The sequence below is a fragment of the Coregonus lavaretus genome (assembly GCF_964263955.1).
Source record: "Coregonus lavaretus genome assembly, chromosome: 3".
In the NCBI taxonomy this organism is placed as follows: Eukaryota; Metazoa; Chordata; class Actinopteri; order Salmoniformes; family Salmonidae; genus Coregonus; species Coregonus lavaretus.
Window position 1 is genome coordinate 55607236 of NC_139990.1, and position 22109 is coordinate 55629344.

General features: G+C 43.2%; 1 protein-coding gene across 1 annotated transcript; it reads left to right on the top strand.

The window, feature by feature from the left end:
• The first annotated feature begins 1600 nt into the window (after positions 1-1600).
• Positions 1601-18930, top strand: LOC311116460 (serine protease hepsin-like). The gene is made up of 13 exons (XM_084157418.1): positions 1601-1944; positions 2409-2534; positions 7325-7447; positions 7909-7950; positions 8050-8188; positions 8744-8863; positions 11200-11240; positions 11480-11645; positions 11783-11979; positions 12871-12966; positions 16786-16928; positions 17174-17338; positions 17455-18930. The coding sequence occupies exons 2-13, from the start codon at positions 2516-2518 to the stop codon at positions 17506-17508; spliced, it is 1305 nt and encodes a 434-aa protein (XP_084013544.1). The 5' UTR covers positions 1601-1944; positions 2409-2515; the 3' UTR covers positions 17509-18930.
• Positions 18931-22109: the final 3179 nt, after the last annotated feature.

Here is a 22109-nt window from a genome sequence, read left to right on the forward strand (position 1 = left end):
CATTTCAAGGTCCTGGAGTGGCCTAGCCAGTCTCCAGATCTCAACCCCATAGAAAATCTTTGGAGGAAGTTGAAAGTCCGTGTTGCCCAGCGACAGCCCCAAAACATCACTGCTCTAGAGGAGATCTGCATGGAGGAATGGGCCAAAATACCAGCAACAGTGTGTGAAAACCTTGTGAAGACTTACAGAAAACGTTTGACCTGTGTCATTGTCAACAAAGGGTATATAACAAAGTATTGAGAAACTTTTGTTATTGACCAAAAACTTATTTTCCACCATAATTTGCTAATAAATTCATAAAAATTCCTACAATGTGATTTTCTGGAGAAAAAAAAATCATTTTGCCTGTCATAGTTGACGTGTACCTATGATGAAAATTACAGGCCTCTCTCATCTTTTTAAGTGGGAGAACTTGCACAATTGGTGGCTGACTAAATACTTTTTTTCCCCACTGTATGTCCCGCTATCAGACTTCCTCAGATCAGAGATCCTCAGGGAGCAGTTCCTGGTTCCTTCCTTCCCCAGGTACTCCACCCTGCCCTGGGAGGCTGGCTCAGGGAAGATACCCTGGCTATGGTACACATACCTGGGGGTGATGCAGCGGCTCTGGTCCCGGCACCACATCTCAAACAGCACCCTGTAGGGCTGAGGGTAGTCGTAGAAGCAGGGGAGGACCACAGACGAGCCGGCCACGGCACACAGGGGAGTGGAGGGGACACGCACAGCCCAGTCACTACAGAGGACACCCACACAGCAGCCTGGGATTCAAGAAATGAATGAATATGATTTACAATACAATACTTTGTATGTCTATTCACATACCATGATAAAAGTGTGTTCCGTATGATAATGATGAATATGATGTCAGTTTTACCTTGCAGGATAAGTGAGAGAAGCCTCATCCAGCCAGTCTGGAAGACTCCCAAAGCCATCTCTGACGCTCCTCCACTCCCTTACTCACTGTACTCCTTTACATTAGCAGCGAAGACCTCGACCGCGTCTGTCTTTCTGTCTGTCTGTTCGCTCACTCACTTCTCTTTTACTTAACTAGGAACTGGTCAAGGACATTGAGAAAAGCAGTGACATTATAAGCCTGCAACAAAAAGCCAAGGCACTGTTGCTGGCTTTTAATGTCACTGTCTCTAAACAAGACAGAGCTTGTTTTTTGGTTCTGTCTATTTAGACCTTGTTTACAATGAGCATCCAGTATATGCAGATCTATGCGTTTACCTCTGACCGTTCTACCTACAGACCTGTCTAGCTCCAATCTTATCCCAACCCCTTGTGTACACCCTATAGTTTAGACATTAATGTTGCATGGACCAACCTGGACCAACCTGTGGCATGGTGTAAGCCTAGAACTGGCCAACCCATGCCTCAACTTCAATGCACTTTGGTCTATTGCACCTGGAACATTACCTGAACTTAACACATACATTTGAAACTAGGAAACGATAAATCAATTGAAGGGGTTGTTAACAGTTACACTTGATTAACCATGGTCTTTAAAAACAAAGGGCTTTAAACCTGTGCTCTGCTCTGCAGGTGCCATTTGACCGATATCTCATGACGTCACATGTATGTTACTTGGCTGTTTCTAAAATGCTATGAGCGCAGAACCGGGAGTTGAACTAGTCGAACTGCTGAGCGGTCCTGTTTTTACAGAAAAAACTACTGTGTAAATACATTGATAGCTACACGTTTTATCTATCGGAAATTATATTTTAGTTTTAGTTTTGAACGGAGAACGGTTTTCTTTCGCAGAAGGGGGGAAAGTTTTTTTCGTACTCTTTGTAGCCATACAACCACTTGTCGAAGTATTGGGAATATCCATGACAGCCTATTCATACTGCTACCCCGGAGGGAACAGTGAGCATCGAGAGTAATCGCTGAGATTGTAACTTCATTTTTGACAAGCAGTCAAACACCTGTTGCAAAAGAGAGGTGAGTGCTCTGAGAATGGTGTGGATTTTGAGTAACCTAATACTCTGTAATTTGAAAGCATGTGAGTTGTTTTTTATCATGAAAATACCTATGGAAAAGTAACAGTTACATTCTGTCCAGTGTTCACATCTCAGGGTGAGTTTATCGATATAAAAGGGATGTAGGCCTAATTATTCTATGCTGAATGGTAGGACTATTGGTAGCTAGCTAGTATGCACACTGGGGAGAAACAGCATATCCTAATTCTGTGGTAAATGACAATATAGGTACCACTCATTAGTAGAGACATGTTTATTACACATTTATTCCATAGAAAATAACAATTTCCCCTTCAGCCTGGACTATTAGTCAAATCTGCTCAAAACAACTCACTTTGCCCTTTGGTTTATTTAACTTGTTTAACCCACCTCTCTCCAGTCTAACAGTTTATTAACGTTCATGTTCTGCTCTATCTTTTTATACAGGCTGGGAATAAGACTGGGTGGCAAGTTGACCACCACAGGAGCTGTGAAGGAGGGCCACTCTGAACTTCAGCTACCTCTTTTTATTTTGTACTTTTGAGCGAGGAAAAATGACTGAGAAAAAGAACGGTGAGTGTTCCACACACATCCAGACATTGTGCTTGCCACATTTTTTTCCCTCTATATTTGACATCAGACATCAGAAGAACTCAGTGTTAAAGATTAATAGAACTGGCCACTGCTTGCTGTTTGATGGGGTAAGCTACCTTTTGTGGTGTTGAGTTTGTGATCTAGATTAGGAACCTTTTAAATATGGCTTTTTTCATACAGTCTGTTTTTGCCAAAGATGTTTCAAATCATTTAGCTTTCATTAAAGGACACACACTCTTAGAAAAAAAGGTGCTATCTAGAAACTACAAGGGTTATTCGGCTGTCCCCATAGGGGAACGTGTTGAAGAACCCTTTTTGGTTCCAGGTGAACCCTGTTGGTTCCAGGTAGAACCCTATTGGGTTCTATGTAGAAATCTTTCCCCAGAGGGTTCTACATGGAACCCAAAAGTGTTCTACCTGGAAGCAAAAAGGGTTCTACCTGGAACCTAAAAGGGTTCTCCTATGGGGACAGCCAATAAGAGTGCAGTGATACTTTATCCATGCGTCTTTGATTCTGTTTAGCAAAAACTTTGAGTATTTATTATTATCTATAACACAAGGAACCTCTTTTATTATCTAATTGGGGGGTCTAGAGTTCTTTCAGAATGGAGAACGTTATCCTTCACCATTATCACTCATTTAACAATGTTTACTAAATCCAGTGGGTTCTAGCATTCACTTCATTTTACTGTTCCTTTTGGACTTCTCAGCTGTCTCTCCTTCAGTTGTAGTGGCAGACCATAAACCTTATTTAACAACTCTCTATCTTTATGACACTGTAATGTCTTGTGTGATTATGTTTAGGGAATGACAGATGTGATAAGGGCCCAAGTGTACCTAGCTTGGAACCTCATCAACCTTGTGAAATGTTTTTTGACTGCTCATATCAGTATTTCTGTTATCTAATTATCACTAGTAGTAGGTGGTCCCAATCATGATCTTTACTCAATATTTTGAAAGCTATACCTGTATGTACTGATAAATAATCAAAACAGTGGTAATAACAAGGGTACAGTTATCTTGAGTTTAACATATTTTTTAGACCACAGTTATGCTGTTGGCGTTTTACCAGACATAGCATCATTGATTGTGTGGCTTTTAATTTGGAGAATTAGAAGTACTCCTGAATTCTCAAGCATGGACACTTCCGTGTGTCTTGTAGAGAGATGCTCACCAGGACTCTCTGACATTTCTATGTTTCAATGTAAAGCCATTGTCAAACCTGAGTCACCATCCAATGAACAACATCTCAGTCTCCTTCTAGCAGAAACAGTTACAGCATGACTGGTGATTGTTGTGTGGTCTGGTTTCGTTTTGGTCTGGGTTGAGTTGTGGGCTCATGTGTAAAACACTGTGGTTTCTATCTGTGGTTTAGTTGCTGAAACTGCTGGTCTGTGGCATTCCATGACTCTTGATGTGTGAGACATTTTAGTTACTTCATGTAGTGGACAGTCACAGTTCTGAAACAGATGTAGCTTTATGAAATGTTCTTTCTATTGTGAAATGAGGCAGAAGACCTTCTTCCTGAGAGAGACACAAGGGAATGAACTAGGCCTTTCACCTTATAGAAGTATCTCCCTTCAGTTAAGGAGACATGTATTTCCCTACACACAGAGTGTACTCAGGTAGAGGCTAAAACAATAGCAGGGCTTGTTCTCCAGCTCCAGGCCTGTGACTCCAGGATCCACTGGAGTGGGTTTAGGAAATGTGGAGCTTTCCTGGAACCAGCAGCTGGAACACTGGAAGGGAGACTGGCCTGAGATAAAGTCAGCGCTTAGACAAGGTCTGCTTATGTCAAAAAGATATGTGGTCCCTTCCTCACCCCTGTCATTACAGAGAGTCCTGGGCAGGAACAGTAACACATTAATGTACTGATACAGCCTCACATGACATAGGTGGATGGGTTTGGGATGGGTTTTGTGGTCGTGGAAAGTTTTTGTTAGAAGTAGAATGTCTCCTCAAAATCAACAAGGTTGAGAATCGCTTTTGTACGGAGAAGGAATGTTCTAATTTAAATCTGTATTGCAGGGTTCTCCAAATCCGGTTCTGCAACGTGACTGGGTGTGCAGGGTTTTGCTCTAGCCCATACCTGTTTCAAACAATCAACTAATCATGGTCCTCATGTGTGTTAGTGCTGGCTGGACCAAAATCCAGCACACCCATGAGCCAGTGTATCTTATGGCTCCAGACTAATGTCTGGAAAAGTCCTTGAATCAGCAGCCTATAACATGTGCTGAGTCAGGGTTCTCTGGGGTTGCCATAGGTGACTGCACCAAAACTGCTGTTATTGTTTGAAAATAGTCCATTTTAGTATATAATGTACAGTCATCACACTAACAGAGCTTCACTGTATGTTATGCAGGTCAACTGTGTGTTTTAAAAACCGTACAGTATACAAAAGCCTACAAATTCAGGATACATTTTTACATCTTCATTTTCACTGTGTTAAATAGTGACAGTACTTGATGTTATTATTTTAACGCTATCTCAGTAAAAACCCATGTATCTTATTGTTGATGGATGTTCCACACTGATAGACAGTGGTGAGTAAGGGAAAAAAGTGGAGGATTACCCCATCACTCTATGAAGAGCCATCAGCTGCCTGTAAACTGTGCCCATATCCTGAGGTAGTGCGTACAGACGGCAGACCCTATGGCCTTACAGGACCCCCAGTGTTTTCTCCCTGAATTTGAGTCTCCCTCATTTGTGTGCAATGTTGATTTTCCTCTCTTTTAATTGGTATCAGGAGTATCAGGTTGACGCTTGTTTCCCTGCATAAGGTATAACGGGAAAAAGTGTTATGTTATTGATAAGAAACATGCTCATCCGGCAGGCTCTTCTTCTACAGCTAGCTATGGTGATCCAGGTAGTGGGCGGCAGGTAGCCTAGCGGTTAAGAGCATTGGTAACCAAAATGCCGCTAGTTCAAATCCCCGAGCCGACTAGGTGAAAAATCTGTCTGTGCCCTTGAGCAAGGCATTTAACCCTAAGTCGCTCTGGATAAGAGCATCTGATAAATGACTAAAATTTAAAATGTTAAATATAGTGCAACTGTTTGTGTTGTTGGTGTCGAATGGTTGAATAATGTCTTCACTATTGGGCATGTATTGATGTTTGTATGTAGGAGATTGTTCCTAAGTGTCCGTCAGACTAGTGTATTGCCCACATAGCTAGGGCCACGTGACCAGATCAGTAAAACGTCTTGGCCCTATAGCATACATAAAGACTTGTGTATACCTACAAAGTAATAACAGATTTATAGACCTGTGTATTACCTACACGTGTGTTAGACGTGAGTTGGATCCACACACAGACTGTGTGTTTGTTTGCGCTGAGTCAGGAGCTTATCATGCCTTGCAGTCAGTCAGTCACTCAGTGTTTCTGCTGGTCTGCTCTGCTGGGCTGGTCTGGTGTGTGGCAGGTCTCCACACAGGCTGAAGCTGGCTGGCCGGCCTGCACGGTTAATGATCACTCCAAAACTCCACTCTCTGCGCCTCAGCTACCTGCCTGCAAACACAGCAGATGTACGCATGTTACCTGTGTGTGTGTGTGTTTGGTTTTACTATCCTTGTGGGGACGTGAAGTCCTCACAAGGATAGTAAAACAAGGAAAATCCGGACAAGTGGGGACATTTCGCCGGTCCCCACAAGGAAAAAGGCTTTTGTAGGCTTAGGGGTTAGATTTAGGATTAGCGTTAAAATTAGGGTTAGGGTTAGAATTACGGTTAGGGGTTAGGAGTTAGGGTTAGGTTTAGTTTTAGGGTTAGTGTTTTGGTGTTAAGGTTAGGGTTAAGGTTAGGGTTAGGTTTAGGGTTAGGGTTTAGGGAAAGTAGGATTGTGTGTGTGTGTGTGTGTGTGTGTGTATGTGTGCGGTGCATTAGTGTGTCTCACACGTGTGACGTAAGTTGTAAACGGTGGTTGAATAATCAAGTGTGGCTTTGTTTTGGTTCAACCAAACTTTAAAAGTTAGTGACTGGTCAGTTCATGGACCTTTCATCATCATCAGTAATTTAATGTAATGAACTGACCTCTCATTCTGCTCAACCTTGTGTTCTAGCTAGGGACACAGTGACAATTTGTTGGGGCTCGAGATGGCACTGAAATCAAGCCTGCAGTTTGTTTTAGCTCTATGGAAATGGAGCAGACTTTGGACTATTGATCCTATTCATTTGTACTTTTTCAATGTGCCAGTGTGTTATTATGGCACTCTCTTTTCCTTTTCACCTATCTGATTAAAACACTTTTCTTCTTCAAGATGTTCAAACGTTCACTGTGGCCCTTTCCAAAGTTACCCCCGGACAAGTCCAACCAGGCAGGATATTACCCCACCCACTTTGCCAAAGCACAGCCCCCATACCACCAAAGGGATATCAACAGACCACTAACTTACTACCCTGAGACAAGGCCGAGTGTAGCCCACGAAGATCTCACTCACCGCACGAGCCCGAGGGGGCGCAAAACCGGACAGAAAGATCACGTCAGTGACTCAACCCACTCAGGTCGAGTATAGCGAAAAAAGCCTGGCACGATGTGATGCACCCCTCCTAGGGACGGAATGGGAGAGCGCAAGCAAGCCAGTGACTCAGCCCCCGTAATTGGGTCAGAGGCAGAGAATCCCAGTGGAGAGAGGGAAGCCCGCCAGGCAGAGACAGCAAGGGTGGTTCGTCATTCCAGTGCCTTGCCGTTCACCTTCACACCCCTGGGCCAGACGACCCTCAGTGTGAAGCTGAACGTAATGGTATGTTTTTGTTGTGTGTGTTGTCTTTTACAGGAAGTCCGGGGATTTCTCTCCCGGGAAGCGCGGGGGTGACCTTCCTGACCCCATGTCGCGTGGCGGGCGTGTGTCTGACCGTGGTGCTACTGGGGGGGATTGGAGCTGCTGTCTGGGCTGTAGGTGAGAGACCTCTGCTTCTGCTCTCACATAGTAGTGATGTGTACCTTTTGGCAATGTGCAGTGCTTTATGGGTAATGTAGTTTTAGTTTTTCCATAGTACAGACAGAGACGGAAGAGGAAGCGAGACATCCCACTCCCTCATTTTTTTTCTGTTTCAATGGAAGTCAATTAACTAAGTACACCAGAACCAGCTGCTATCACATTGGTGTCTATGGGAGAGCCACCCCCTTAAGTAGACAGGAACTGACCATTTATTTCAATGGTAAACAACCTGAATGAACTATCTTAATTTATCCTCCATCTTTGGTACAAATATTACCAACATTGTTTGATTGCAGTCAGTGGATTTGTTTGCAGGCTCTGTGAGGTTTGCTGTTTCATCAACAGAGTGTGTATGCACTTTACAGTTTTATATTACATGTTGTTGACTTTTGTTTGTTTCTTTGTTTTTCAAATCCTAGTAACGTTTTGTATCCGAGAAGAAGACACAGGATTATATGATGGTAAGTGAGAGGGAAACCACTTCACCAAAGCCAACCTCATATAGTATCTGAATCGATAGAAGGGCTTGTTTGATCTAGTATTTCATTGCTCCACCCCAGTCCAGGTGAACTCCAATCCAAGCTCGGATCTACGTCTCCGGGTGTTTGACTCGGCCCAGCGACGGTGGAGACACGTCTGTTCCTCAGAGGCCAACCAGCTCCTGGCCAACATAAGCTGTGAGGAAATGGGCTTTGTCAGGTGAGGAGATTGATGGATTGTGATATGAAAGGCTTTAGATTAAATACAAAAGTGGGAGTCACTATCTACAGCATCATAAAAGGATACCCCTATGCCATGCAAGAAGGCTGCACAGAAATTGCTCCACCCTTGCCTGGTTGCTAAAATTGTAATGGTTTGCCTAATTTCAGTTTATGGCCACAAAACAAGCAATGTATAGTTTAGATAATCTAAACAGCTGTGAAATACATTTAAAAAATATATATAAATTGTATTTTCAGCTGTTTGAAGCTGGTGTACAAAGCAGGAAAAAAAAGAGGCGAAAACTAAACTTAAGGACAGGAAGCATAAAAATAGTGCATATAGAATGGATCTACCGCTTCTCCTACTTCCTTTCAATGAGAATGACAGATATATACCTCACAATGCTATGTGAATTTGGTTGGGTCACCCAAAAAGTTATACATACTGCACGTCTAAGTAACTTAATCGGGTTTAGGCCAGGGATCTTTCAACTGATCTGTCAGTGATAGAAGTCTCCTTAATAAAGAGATGCATGCTTTGTGTCCCCACCAGCGTGGTGAATTACTCCGTGTTCAGTATCCCTGAAGGCAGTAACGACCGTGAGGAGGTCTTCTGTGTCAAAGAGAAGGAGCTGACCTACGGCAAGAAGATCAAAGAGTCTCTATATCCCTGGTAAGACATTCTTATAACACTCTTATATCTCCTAGATCAGGGGTGTCAAACGTACGGCCCGCGGGCCGGATCAGGCCCGCAAACGGGTTTAATCCGGCCCGCGAGATGATTTAAAAAGAAGAAAGTATAAAGTATTTTTCAATAAAATAAACTGCTGTTCCAATTGCGTCCACTGGATGGCGCAATAGCAATTGTGTTAAGCAAGCAAACTGTTTATACCGAGGCAGAGCAAGTAGGTCAAGCACGTGCAGCCAATGAGCTACTTTGTTTTGCCCGCGATATTTATTACGGCTTCTACTTTTAACATTATGTGCTTTGGCACCCTCATTGCCCCAATATGTCTCTGTCAAAAAAGAGAAAAGTGGACGCAGAGTGCAGAGTGTTCCAAGAAAAATGGTCATCCTATTTATTCACGGAATTGAATGGGAAAGCTGTATGTTTGGTGTGTTCAGAGCATGTTGCAGTGCTGAAAGAATATAACCTTCGTCGCCACTATGTGAGTCTTCATGCCGACAAATATGACAACTTTCAAGGACAGCGGAGATGAGAGAAGGTGAATGAACTGTTGGCGGGTCTGAAGAAACAGCAGTCTGTGTTTACTCACAGCCGAGACATCAGTGACGCTGCAGTGAAAGCTATCTACCTCATTGCTAATGAAATCGCAGTGGCTTCAAAACCATTTAGTGAGGGTGAATTTGTAAAAACATGCATGATGAAGGCAGCGGAGATTGTGTGCCCTGAAAAGCGGCAGGCTTTTGCAAATATCAGCCTGACAAGAAACACAGTTGCAGACAGGATTTCCGATCTTTCAGTGGATTTGGACAGCCAGTTGAAGCAAAAAGTAAAGTAATTTATTGCGTTTTCGGTTGCAATTGATGAAAGCACGGACATTACAGATGTTGCACAACTGGCCATTTTTTCATCCGCGGAGTTGATGACATATTGACCGTCACCGAGGAGTTCGTGGAGTTGGTGCCGATGACAGATACAACGACAGCAGCTGATATTTTTACCGCACTCGTCGGCACGCTGGACAGGGTCAGAGTGGACTGGTCCCGCGCTGTCAGCCTGGCTACAGATGGTGCGCCCTCAATGATCGGGAAAAAAGCAGGCGTTGTGACAAAGTTCAGAGAGAAAGTGCAATCTGCAAATGGAGGACGTGATTTTTTGACTTTTCACTATATTTTGCACCAGGAGGCTTTGTGTTGCAAGTCATTAAAGATGGATAACGTCATGAAGGTGGTCATCCAAACTGTTAATTTCATCCGATCCAGAAGCCTGAATCACCGTCAGTTTGACAGCCTTCTCAGAGAGAAAGACCACATCTATGGCCTGCCATACCACACTGAGGTAAGATGGTTAAGCCGAGGTGCTGTGCTGAGGCGTTTCTTTGATTTACGAGAAGAAATTGAACAGTTCATGGAAGAAAAGGGCAAACCAGTGTTAGAATTTCATTCCGCAGAATGGATGCCGGACCTTGCATTTATGGTGGATGTTACAGAGCACCTGAATAACTTGAACAAACAGCTGCAAGGGCGCAACAAAGTTGTCACGCAGTATTATGACAGCATACGTTCTTTCAAGTTGAAGCTGTCATTGTGGGAGACGCAACTTGCCGGTGATGATGCAGCTCACTTCCCCTGTCTGAAAAATGTGTGCGTGACCCAACATGTGGCAGACATGAAGCGGTTCAAAGATAAAATAACGGGACTGTTACGGGAGTTTGAGCAACGCTTTCAGATTTATGTTTATATGTTTTTATGTTGATGTGCTATTGTTTTTAATTGATTTTATTTTATTTGTATATTTAACCTATTCTTGACTCTGTGGTTCTTGCACTTGTTTGGGGAACAGGATTTCATTATTTTTATCTACATTTCTGCCTGAGAAATGACACCCTGATATAGTTCTGTGATCTGTGAAACAGTTCTGTTAATCACTGAGGCATTGTGTGTTTGTGTGTTCTTTTTCTTTAGAATTTTCAAATAAACTTGACGTGTTTTATGATTGATAGTGATGTTGTGCTTGTACTATTTTGGACACACTGTCCTCAGGCTCCAGCTTTATGTTGTATGTTGATCGTATTAAAACAAAGAAAACAATCTGAAGTTGTTGTTTTTAAGTTATATATACCATGATTTTTCCGGTCCGGCCCACTTGGGAATAGATTTTCCTCCATGTGGCCCCTGAGCTAAAATGAGTTTGACACCCCTGTCCTAGATGATTATCTTAAGGCCTTGTTTATTAAACTAGAGCTGGCTGAAAAGGAGAGAATAGCAGGAATTCAGGGTTCCAGCCTGATGTGTCTGACTGTTGTTGCTGTTGTTGTTTTTCAGTGGCTGTGAAAGTGGCCAGGTTCTAAGTCTGCTTTGTCAAGGTAGGTACTGCTGAGAGCTTTGGTTTGGTCCTGACACCATGACACACTTTTTACACAAAGTGATGAAAAGCAACCTGAGAGTTGTACAGGATGGCTTAACTCTCTCTCTCTCCTGCATCTCTCTTTACTCATCCCTCCCGATCTCTCTCTCTTCCTTCCACTCTCTCCTCCTCCTCCCTCCCCATCCATATCTCTCTCTCCTCCCTATCTCTCCCTCCCCTCTCTTTCTCTCTGTCTAGACTGTGGCAGGCGTAGTCTGACAGAGGACCGTATAGTGGGTGGTGTGGATGCTAGGCAGGGTAGCTGGCCGTGGCAGGTCAGTCTGCAATATGACGGGGTGCACCAGTGTGGAGGCTCCATCATCTCAGACCGCTGGATCGTCAGCGCAGCCCACTGCTTCCCAGAGTACGCCCTGAATCTTTCTCTCCATCTCTCTCTCCATCTCTCTCTCTCTCTCTCTCTCTCTCTCTCTCTCTCTCTCTCTCTCTCTCTCTCTCACACACACACACTTCTTCTCATTGATTCTGTTTGTCCTCTCTCAGGAGGAACCGTCAGGTGTCTCGATGGAGGGTGTTACTGGGCTCCATCTACAACAAGCTCACCCATAAGAATGTTAGGGTTCTTGAGGTAAAGACTGTGGTGTACCACAGCAGCTACCTGCCCTTCGTAGACCCCAACATAGACGACAACAGCAGAGACATCGCTGTTCTGGCTCTGGCCCAGCCTCTTCACTTCACGGGTAAACATTGGGGGCCCATATTGTTATAGCTTATTATACTGTGATGATTTGTTGGTCTTTTTCAAGGTACATCAGATGAAGCCACAGTGTGCTTATAGGTAGAAGAGGGAGAGAAAGAGAGAGAGACAGAGAGAGAGAGGGGGGGGGAGACAGAGAGAGAGAGGGGGGGAGGGGGGGGGTAGAGAGAAGTGATAAAGCGATAAAGCGAGATAGAGAATGAGGGACGAGTCACTATGGTAATTCCCTTCCTCAGGGTTCAGGTTTCCAGTCAGACTTCCAAACAAAGGCCCTCTTTACTGCCTGCCTGCAGTCGCCTGGACAAAAGACAATGATATCAGAACCGGACAGAATAGTTTGGCCTCTGTTTCACTGTAATTTTTCCTTTCCTGGAATCTCTGGACGTTCATAGAAAAACATTACATTGTTATAATGTGAGAGAGAAAACTCTCTACGACAGCGTTTTGGATTTTGCCTTAACACTACACGGCTGATTCAAATTATCAAAGCTTGATGATTAGTTGATTATTTGAATCAGCTGTGTAGTGCTAGGGCAAAAAACAAAATGTGCACCCCCGAGTTTGGGAAACCCTGCTCTAGGATGTAGTTGTTATGCAGGCACTACAGTGAACTTCCTGTTGTTTATCAAGGCCAGATGTATTGGGCCTTGTCTGACATCTAGTGGTTGGACAGAGTTGCAACTATTCACATGATAAAATAACACACTGGTGTGGAAATTGAGAACATGCAACATTAGCCGGACAAGATTAACATTGTCCGTAGTGAATACAACACACAAGCCATCAAGTAATCTCAATTTCTCTGCAAGTATACAATTAATTACAATCTCATCTCATCTCTCTCTCCCTCGTCTTCACCCTCTGTTTTCTGTAGACTACATCCAGCCAGTGTGCTTACCCCACTATGGCCAGCGCCTGATTGACGGCCAGATGGGGACAGTGACAGGCTGGGGAAATGTAGGTTACTATGGTGAGTGACTGTGTAACCTTCTACATCCTTAAACTTACATCTGGTCCCAAAGCCAGATACTGTAGGAGCTGGCCTTAAAACATCACCTGGTCCCAGAGACTGATACTGTAGGAGCTAGGTTTAAAACATAATCTGGTCCCAAAAACAGATACTGTAGGAGCTGGGTTTAAAACATAATCTGGTCCCAGAGACAGATACTGTTGGAGCTGGCCTTAAAACATAATCGGGTCCCAGAAACAGATACTTTAGGAGCTGGGTTTAAAACATAATCTGGTCCCAGAGACAGATACTGTAGGAGATGGGTTTAAAACACAATCTGGTCCCAGAGACAGATACTGTAGGAGCTGGGCTTAAAATATAATCTGGTCCCAGAGACAGACACTGTAGGAGCTGGCCTTAAAACATAACCTGGTCCCAGAGACAGATACTGTAGGAGCTGGGTTTAAAACATAATCTGGTCCCAGATACAGATACTGTAGGAGCTGGGTTTAAAACATAATCTGGTCCCAGAAACAGATACTGTTGGAGCTGGCCTTAAAACATAATCGGGTCCCAGAAACAGATACTTTAGGAGCTGGGTTTAAAACATAATCTGGTCCCAGAGACAGATACTGTAGGAGATGGGTTTAAAACACAATCTGGTCCCAGAGACAGATACTGTTGGAGCTGGGCTTAAAATATAATCTGGTCCCAGAGACAGACACTGTAGGAGCTGGCCTTAAAACATAACCTGGTCCCAGAGACAGATACTGTAGGAGCTGGGTTTAAAACATAATCTGGTCCCAGATACAGATACTGTAGGAGCTGGGTTTAAAACACAATCTGGTCCAGAGACAGATACTGTAGGAGCTGGGCTTAAAACATAATCTGGTCCCAGAGACAGATACTGTAGGAGCTGGGTTTAAAACATAATCTGGTCCCAGAGACAGATACTGTAGGAGATGGGTTTAAAACACAATCTGGTCCCAGAGACAGATACTGTAGGAGCTGGGCTTAAAATATAATCTGGTCCCAGAGACAGACACTGTAGGAGCTGGCCTTAAAACATAACCTGGTCCCAGAGACAGATACTGTAGGAGCTGGGTTTAAAACATAATCTGGTCCCAGATACAGATACTGTAGGAGCTGGGTTTAAAACATAATCTGGTCCCAGAGACAGATACTGTAGGAGCTGGGTTTAAAATATAATCGGGTCCCAGAAACAGATACTTTAGGAGCTGGGTTTAAAACATAATCTGGTCCCAGAGACAGATACTGTTGGAGCTGGCCTTAAAACATAATCGGGTCCCAGAGACAGATACTGTAGGAGCTGGGTTTAAAACATAATCTGGTCCCAGAGACAGATACTGTTGGAGCTGGCCTTAAAACATAATCGGGTCCCAGAGACAGATACTGTAGGAGCTGGGCTTAAAATATAATCTGGTCCCAGAGACAGACACTGTAGGAGCTGGCCTTAAAACATAACCTGGTCCCAGAGACAGATACTGTAGGAGCTGGGTTTAAAACATAATCTGGTCCCAGATACAGATACTGTAGGAGCTGGGTTTAAAACATAATCTGGTCCCAGATACAGATACTGTAGGAGCTGGGTTTAAAACATAATCTGGTCCCTCAGACAGATACTGTAGGAGCTGGGTTTAAAACATAATCGGGACCCAGAGCCAGATACTGTAGGAGCTGGGTTTAAAACACAATCTGGTCCCAGAGACAGATACTGTAGGAGCTGGGTTTAAAACATAATCTGGTCCCAGAGACAGATACTGTAGGAGCTGAGTTTAAAACATAATCTGGAACCTTAGACAGATACTGTAGGAGCTGGTCTTAAAATATAATCTGGTCCCAGAGACAGACACTGTAGGAGCTGGCCTTAAAACATAACCTGGTCCCAGAGACAGATACTGTAGGAGCTGGGTTTAAAACATAATCTGGTCCCAGATACAGATACTGTAGGAGCTGGGTTTAAAACATAATCTGGTCCCAGAGACAGATACTGTAGGAGCTGGGCTTAAAATATAATCTGGTCCCAGAGACAGACACTGTAGGAGCTGGCCTTAAAACATAACCTGGTCCCAGAGACAGATACTGTAGGAGCTGGGTTTAAAACATAATCTGGTCCCAGATACAGATACTGTAGGAGCTGGGTTTAAAACATAATCGGGACCCAGAGCCAGATACTGTAGGAGCTGGGTTTAAAACATAATCTGGAACCTTAGACAGATACTGTTGGAGCTGGGTTTAAAACATAATCTGGTCCCAGAGACAGATACTGTAGGAGCTGGGTTTAAAACATAATCTGGTCCCAGAGACAGATACTGTTGGAGCTGGCCTTAAAACATAATCTGGTCCCAGAAACAGATACTTTAGGAGCTGGGTTTAAAACATAATCTGGTCCCAGAGACAGATACTGTAGGAGATGGGTTTAAAACATAATCTGGTCCCAGAGACAGATACTGTAGGAGCTGGCCTTAAAACATAATCTGGTCCCAGAGACAGATACTGTAGGAGCTGGGCTTAAAATATAATCTGGTCCCAGAGACAGATACTGTAGGAGCTGGGCTTAAAACATCACCTGGTTCCAGAGACTGATACTGTAGGAGCTGGGCTTAAAACAACACCTGGTTCCAGAGACTGTACATTTACATTTTAGTCATTTAGCAGACGCTCTTATCCAGAGCGACTTACAGTTAGTGCATACATTATTTTTTATTCCCCCAGTGGGAATCGAACCCACAACCCTGGCATTGCAAACACCATGCTCTAACAACTGAGCTACATCCCTGCCGGCCAGTCCCTCCCCTACCCTGGACCAATTGTGCGCCGCCCCATGGGTCTCCCGGTCACAGCCAGCTACAACAGAGCCTGGATTTGAACCAGGATCTCTAGTGGCACAGCTAGCAATGCGATGCAGTGCCTTAGACCACTGCGCCACTCGGGAGAGGTAGGAACTGGGTTTAAAACATTACCTGGTTCCAGAGACAGATACTGTAGGAGATGGGCTTAAAACATCACCTGGTTCCAGAGACAGATACTGTAGGAGCTGGGCTTAAAACATCACCTGGTTCCAGAGCCAGATACTGTAGGAGCTGGGTTTAAAACATAATCTGGTCCCAGAGACAGATACTGTAAGAGCTGGGTTTAAAACATAATCTGGTCCCAGAGACAGATACTGTAGGAGCTGGGCTTGAAACATAATCTGGTCCCAGAGACAGATACTGTAGGAGCTGGGTTTAAAACATAATCTGGTCCCAGAGACAGATACTGTAGGAGCTGGGCTTAAAACATAATCGGGTCCCATAGACAGATACTGTAGGAGCTGGGCTTAAAACATAATCTGGTCCCAGAGACAGATACTGTAGGAGCTGGGTTTAAAACATAATCTGGAACCACAGAGAGACAGAGTAGGTGTATCCTTGTTGTCATTGGACAAGACAGCCTCTCCCTATCTCTTTCTTTCTCTCCCTCCGCTCTCTCTCTGTATGACCTTTGAATATGTAAACAGGGACAGTGTCATAGTGTGTAGATGTGCCAAGCACTATTGACCAGGAATCAACAATCTTTTGGTCAGATATGGTGGTCAGATCACTCCATCATTAATGTGTATGGAGGGATTAACAGCTTCTCTCTCTCTCTCTCTCTCTCTCTCTCTCTCTCTCTCTCTCTCTCTCTCTCTCTCTCTCTCTCTCTCTCTCTCTCTCTCTCTCTCTCTCTCTCTCTCTCTCTCTCTCTCTCTCTCGCTATCTCTCTCTTTCTCTCTCCCTCGCTTTCTTTCTATCCCTCTCTCTCGTTCTCTCTCTATCTCTCTCTCTCTTTCTCTCTTAGGGACTCTTGCTGACGTTCTTCAGGAGGCTAACGTGCCGATCATCAACGACGCTGTCTGTAACGCCCCTGATTACTATGACAACCAGATCACCACCAGCATGTTCTGTGCTGGCTTTGAGAAGGGTGGTACCGATGCCTGCCAGGTAACCAGCTATAGTGACATCTAATTCCCCTGCCCTGACAGTCAATTAATAAACTTGAACAAGAAATTACACCTTCCATCCATATTCTGTCTTCCACTTACAAACGTCATCTATTGACATATAAATGTGCCGGATATGAGCAAGGTTGTACCATTGCTCTCTATCCAGATTCTAGCTTTTACATGAGACATTTTTAATATTTAGATAATCCATTCACCCAAGTGAGAATGATATTGTAATCTCAGGGGGACAGCGGGGGCCCGTTTGTGGCTGAGGACTGCCTGTCCAAGGCCAGCCGTTACCGCCTGCTGGGGGTGGTGAGCTGGGGAACAGGCTGTGCCATGGCCAAGAAGCCTGGCGTCTACACCAGAGTGTCCCGCTTCCTACCCTGGATCTCCTCAGCCATGAGGGTGAGGACAGTATGCAGACATACACACATGCACGTACGCATGCACACACACACACATACGTACACAGATGCACACAGGTGGAAGTATAATCTTCTTTTCCTGTCTTATCTTCACAGACGTATCACAATTCACCAGGAGTGCACAAAATGGCGCGTACATGGGAGCACTAACCATACCTTTAAGGGATCAGAAATTACCAAAATCTTATCCCTTCAGATTTACTGCACTTCACCTGTTAAAAATCCCCATCCTATTTGGGGAACATTGAGCAAATATCTGATGTATAGGTAAATTCAGCTAGATTACCTGAGGAAACCCTTGAAGTGGTAGCTTGACCAAAGAATAACCAATAGGTGTATGGTCTTGTGAAATGTAAAAAGCGTCAAATGAAAAGACTTATGGGACATGCATGACAAAGTCATAGAAAATCACCACTCTGCCAGCCAATGTACAGGTTGTACTGTCATATGGGGATTATTTGTATGTCATCAAAGGGTACATTTTTGTATTCAGGGTTTCCTTACAGTTTGACTCTTTTCAGGTGCAACAAACGTATAATACACAACAAGCCTGTGTATAAAAATGTAATGCTCAAACAGACATTAAAAACATTCAGGCTAGTTTTGCCATGAAGTTTCTCCTTTATATTATTCCCATAAACAAATAATGCCAAAGTTACTGAAGAGATTTTAACATAGACAGCATGTAGCTGAAATTCCCTGAGACCTACAAAAAAAACATTGGTGTCAGATATTCAGCTCTTGGAATTGTCTCACTATCCTTTGTTTGTACCACAGATTGCAGTTCAGAGTGACTGTAAAGTTCTATAATGATACATGATGTTTCTTTGTTTTGTTTTTGGTCGGGACATGAATTTAGGGACAAGTAAACAGGTGAAATGTAAAATGTATTTCTATCACATGTATGTAGATTAGAAATGTAGCTATAGAACGTAGGAGATATTCATAGTTAAATCAGTGTTTTATTTGTTTGGCTTTATTGTAAATATTAGTAACTGATTTTTTGAAAATGGATGTTTATTTGTAAGTGATCCATGGATTTCAATCTCAAATATGCAATAACAACCAGAATCATGTTCTTATTAACCATTTCAGCTTCACAAGTTACTAAGGAATTACTGTTAACAACACCAAGTCATATTACATATTCATCACAGGATGATGCATTACACTACAGAGATCAAACTCAGTTGTGTGTTGTCAGTTAAGGGCCTATTACCTGCTGAGAACCACAACTACTTTATTGGTAGAGAATTAGCTACACAGCAACACTAGAAAAACTCTGCACAATTGCCGGTATTGTCTGTTGATCATCATGATTCAATTTTCTGTAGTTTATTGTGATGTAGTTTATCAAGCTTTTTTGATGGTCTTTATGCTTTCATTTCCCCGTTTTATATTGTTTGAAGTCTAGTCTCTATGCAGATGAGAATGTATATATATTTTCTGTGAAGAAATTATGAAATTCTTAGTAAGGATGTTATTGTTACTGATTTAAACTCTGTTCCTTCTGTAAATGTAAATTGTTCTATTGAATATTGCATTGAAATAAAGATTTAATTTAACAAACTGGATGATGTATGTCAAATGTCATCTACAGGTATAGGATCTTAATTTGAGCCAGTTTGCTACAAAAGGAAAATAATCCTGCAGCAACAGGAAATGTGAATTATTATGTGGATTATTATTATTCCGTTAGGGAAAATCAAATCTGAAATTTCAAAGTGGAAATTACAAACTCCAGAAGACTTTTTAAAGTTTTTAATTTCCTTGGGTGATCAAATTAAGATCCTACATCTGTACCAGTATTATATTTTGCGGCTAAAGCCTCAGTCAAAGCCTGTCATTTCCGTAACACATAACACTTTGTATCTGGACACAGTTGTGGAACTGGTTTTATGGAATCTAAACATTCCTAGTTTACAGGAACTGAACTATTCAGATATCCTGAAAGGTGATACTATAGATGTCTCACTATATGATCAGTTCTACAGTTAATGTGATCTAACGTATCATTGAATCATTGGATAACTGCATGACTGCCCTGCATGACCCCTGCCAGGCAAACCCATTAGCCTGTGTATTTTCCCAGACGCAAATGTGCTATAGACTTATGTCCACTGGCCATGCAAATACATCTGTTGATACTAAACCTAAAGGGTACCTAAAGTACATAACAGCTTTTCAACCTATAGGCTTTAGCATTACTTGAATGTGACCTTTATAGTGTGTGGTATAGTGAGACACACAGCGAGACCCACAGTCTCAAATTTGTAACACCTACCTGACAATGCTCGTTGTTTTTCAACCTTCCCTTGGAAAATAATAGGACAATATTGGGTGTCTGCTTTGGAAGTGAAATGTCTTTACTCAAATCACAGGAGTGCTCTCAGAAGGAATGAGAGAGACACACACACACACACAGAGAGCGAGAGAGAGAGAGAGAGAGAGAGAGAGAGAGAGAGAGAGAGCGAGAGAGAGAGAGAGAGAGAGAGAGAGAGAGAGAATGAGAAAGAGAGAGAGAGAGAGAGAGAGAGAGAATGAGAAAGAGAGAGAGAGAGAGAAAGGAATTGGCAGGATCACCTGGAGGAGGATGTGAAAGAACCTCATTGCTTTCTATGCTAAATGCGGCCCAGCCCTGCTCAACCTGTTCACATTATTTTCCTTCCCAGGAATCTTTCTTGCAAATCAGTCCAGGGAGTTTCTTCATTTGTTTTTCACCATAGAGAAAGTTGTTTGTTCATTTGTTTAGGTCGTAGCTCAAGGAGAGTCGTATGTCCTCTCTCTCTCTCTCTCTGCGTTTTCAGGCTGGAATCATTGGCAGCAGCTAGAGTCTCAGGACATGGAGGGGTTGGTAGAAAGTTGTTTCGTTTATGAAGAGAAGAATAATGTCTGTATGTGGGATGACGGGACCAGGGCTTGGTCTGTCTGTGTTCCTGTTGGCTCTGCTTCATCTTCTTCAATGCTCAGGTAGGACTGACTTGGTTGACCTTTGGTTCTGTCTTGCCAATCATACATGTAAAGGTAGCTACTGCTTTGCTTTATCTTGGCCAGGTCGCAGTTGTAAATGAGAACTTGTTCTCAACTGGCTTACCTGGTTAAATAAAGGTGAAATAAAAAAATAAAATAAAAAAAGCTACCATATTGTTTTTATTTTAGCCAAGATTGGTTGGGCTCGAGAGCAGCCATCCAAACCTAGATAATTGTGTTATGATATTACAATACAGGTTTGCCTCCTAGGCAAATGTGGAGGACAAGGCTGTGTCACAGGCTATGACTGATTATGTTGCATTTCTCTTCTTACTATCCCTTCTCCCGTCCCATTTCTCTCATTCACTGTACCCATTTCTCCCTCATATCCCCTCATCCATCCATTCCCCAGCCCAGAACAACTACACTACGCGCCCAAATAACTTAACAGTGCCTGCTGGCAAGCCTGCTGCCTTCCAGTGTGGTGTGACCCCTCCTCCTAGACAACTCAACTTCACCCTCTATGGTAGCCATGGAAACAGAACCCTCATCTGCCCAGGAAACCACACTGACTACCTGGCTGCCCAGGTGAGTGGCACAGCCTTAGCTTATATTATACCAACCATCCAGGTTACAGGTATTCTCTGTACAGGCCAGGATGACGCAGTTTACCTAATTGGCATGACCATTGGTACAGCTGAAATCACTGAGTACAGTAGCTCCATTCAACAGGCCTGTTGGAGTGCAAAACAATTACTTTCATTGCCTCTATCACTTGCTAATTGGAGTCTTTATGCATCACCAGATGAGATAAGATATCATCTCTCTCTCTCTCTCTCTCTCTCTCTCTCTCTCTCTCTCTCTCTCTCTCCCCACCCCTCTCCTCTCTATATATTTCTTTCTCTCCCCCTCTCTCTCTCTCTTTCTCTCCTCTCAGTCAATAAAAGGGTATTGTAATAACACAGGTAAGGAGCTGTTTGCAATGTGGCTTATCAGCAGGACGTCCCACTCTGACAACAACACACGTGTGGTATGTGAGAGCTCAGGGCGACCACTAGTGGATGGATACCTCTGGGTGTACGGTAAATACACCTCTCTAAATATACCTTCCCTGAGCATATGGTATTGGACATTGTCATCATTAGCTAACCCTGATCTCTTTGTCTGTCTGTCTATCTGTCTCTGTCTGTCTGTCTATCTATCCTGTCTCTCCTCTGTCTATCTGTCTATCCTGTCTGTTTGTCTGTCTGTCTATCCTGTTTGTCTGTCTGTATGTCCTCTTTTGGATACATTTTCAGAGGACAGCAGTTACTTTGCCACCCTCATTGGCTGTGTCATTGGTGGTTTCTTTGGGATCCTCATCGTATTTGGCCTGTCATACACTGTGCTCAGGAGATCTGAGAGGTTCCAGCGCTATTTCAGTAAGTACCTCTCTACTTCAGCCCTAACAGAGGATGGATCAGAGAATGATGCCCTGCCCGGCGACGTTCAAATGGTTCTCTTCTCTTTTCTGTGTTTGTGTCAACAGGGGGAAAAGACCGTGAGGATGACGTTACCACAATGGTGACAAAGGATTAAACACACAGCTTTCAATACTGTTGGATTTACTTATTCAACTTCTTAAAGGTGACCCTTTGTGGGGGGTTTTAGCATATGCCGAATGTTGTTTGTAATTTCTATTTTGTTTTACTGCTCTATTATTTGCTTATCTAGCAGTATGCAGTATCTGATACTGGCATCATTTTTCTGTGTCTTTAGTCTTATTGAATGTAGCTATACAT

Bases quoted from the DNA above. Each gene is read 5' to 3' on its own strand.
- LOC311116460 (XM_084157418.1), top strand. The intron at 11,980-12,870 runs GTAAACATTGGG...TGTTTTCTGTAG, and splicing joins CCAGCCTCTTCACTTCACGG to ACTACATCCAGCCAGTGTGC. The intron at 17,339-17,454 runs GTGAGGACAGTA...TTATCTTCACAG, and splicing joins GGATCTCCTCAGCCATGAGG to ACGTATCACAATTCACCAGG.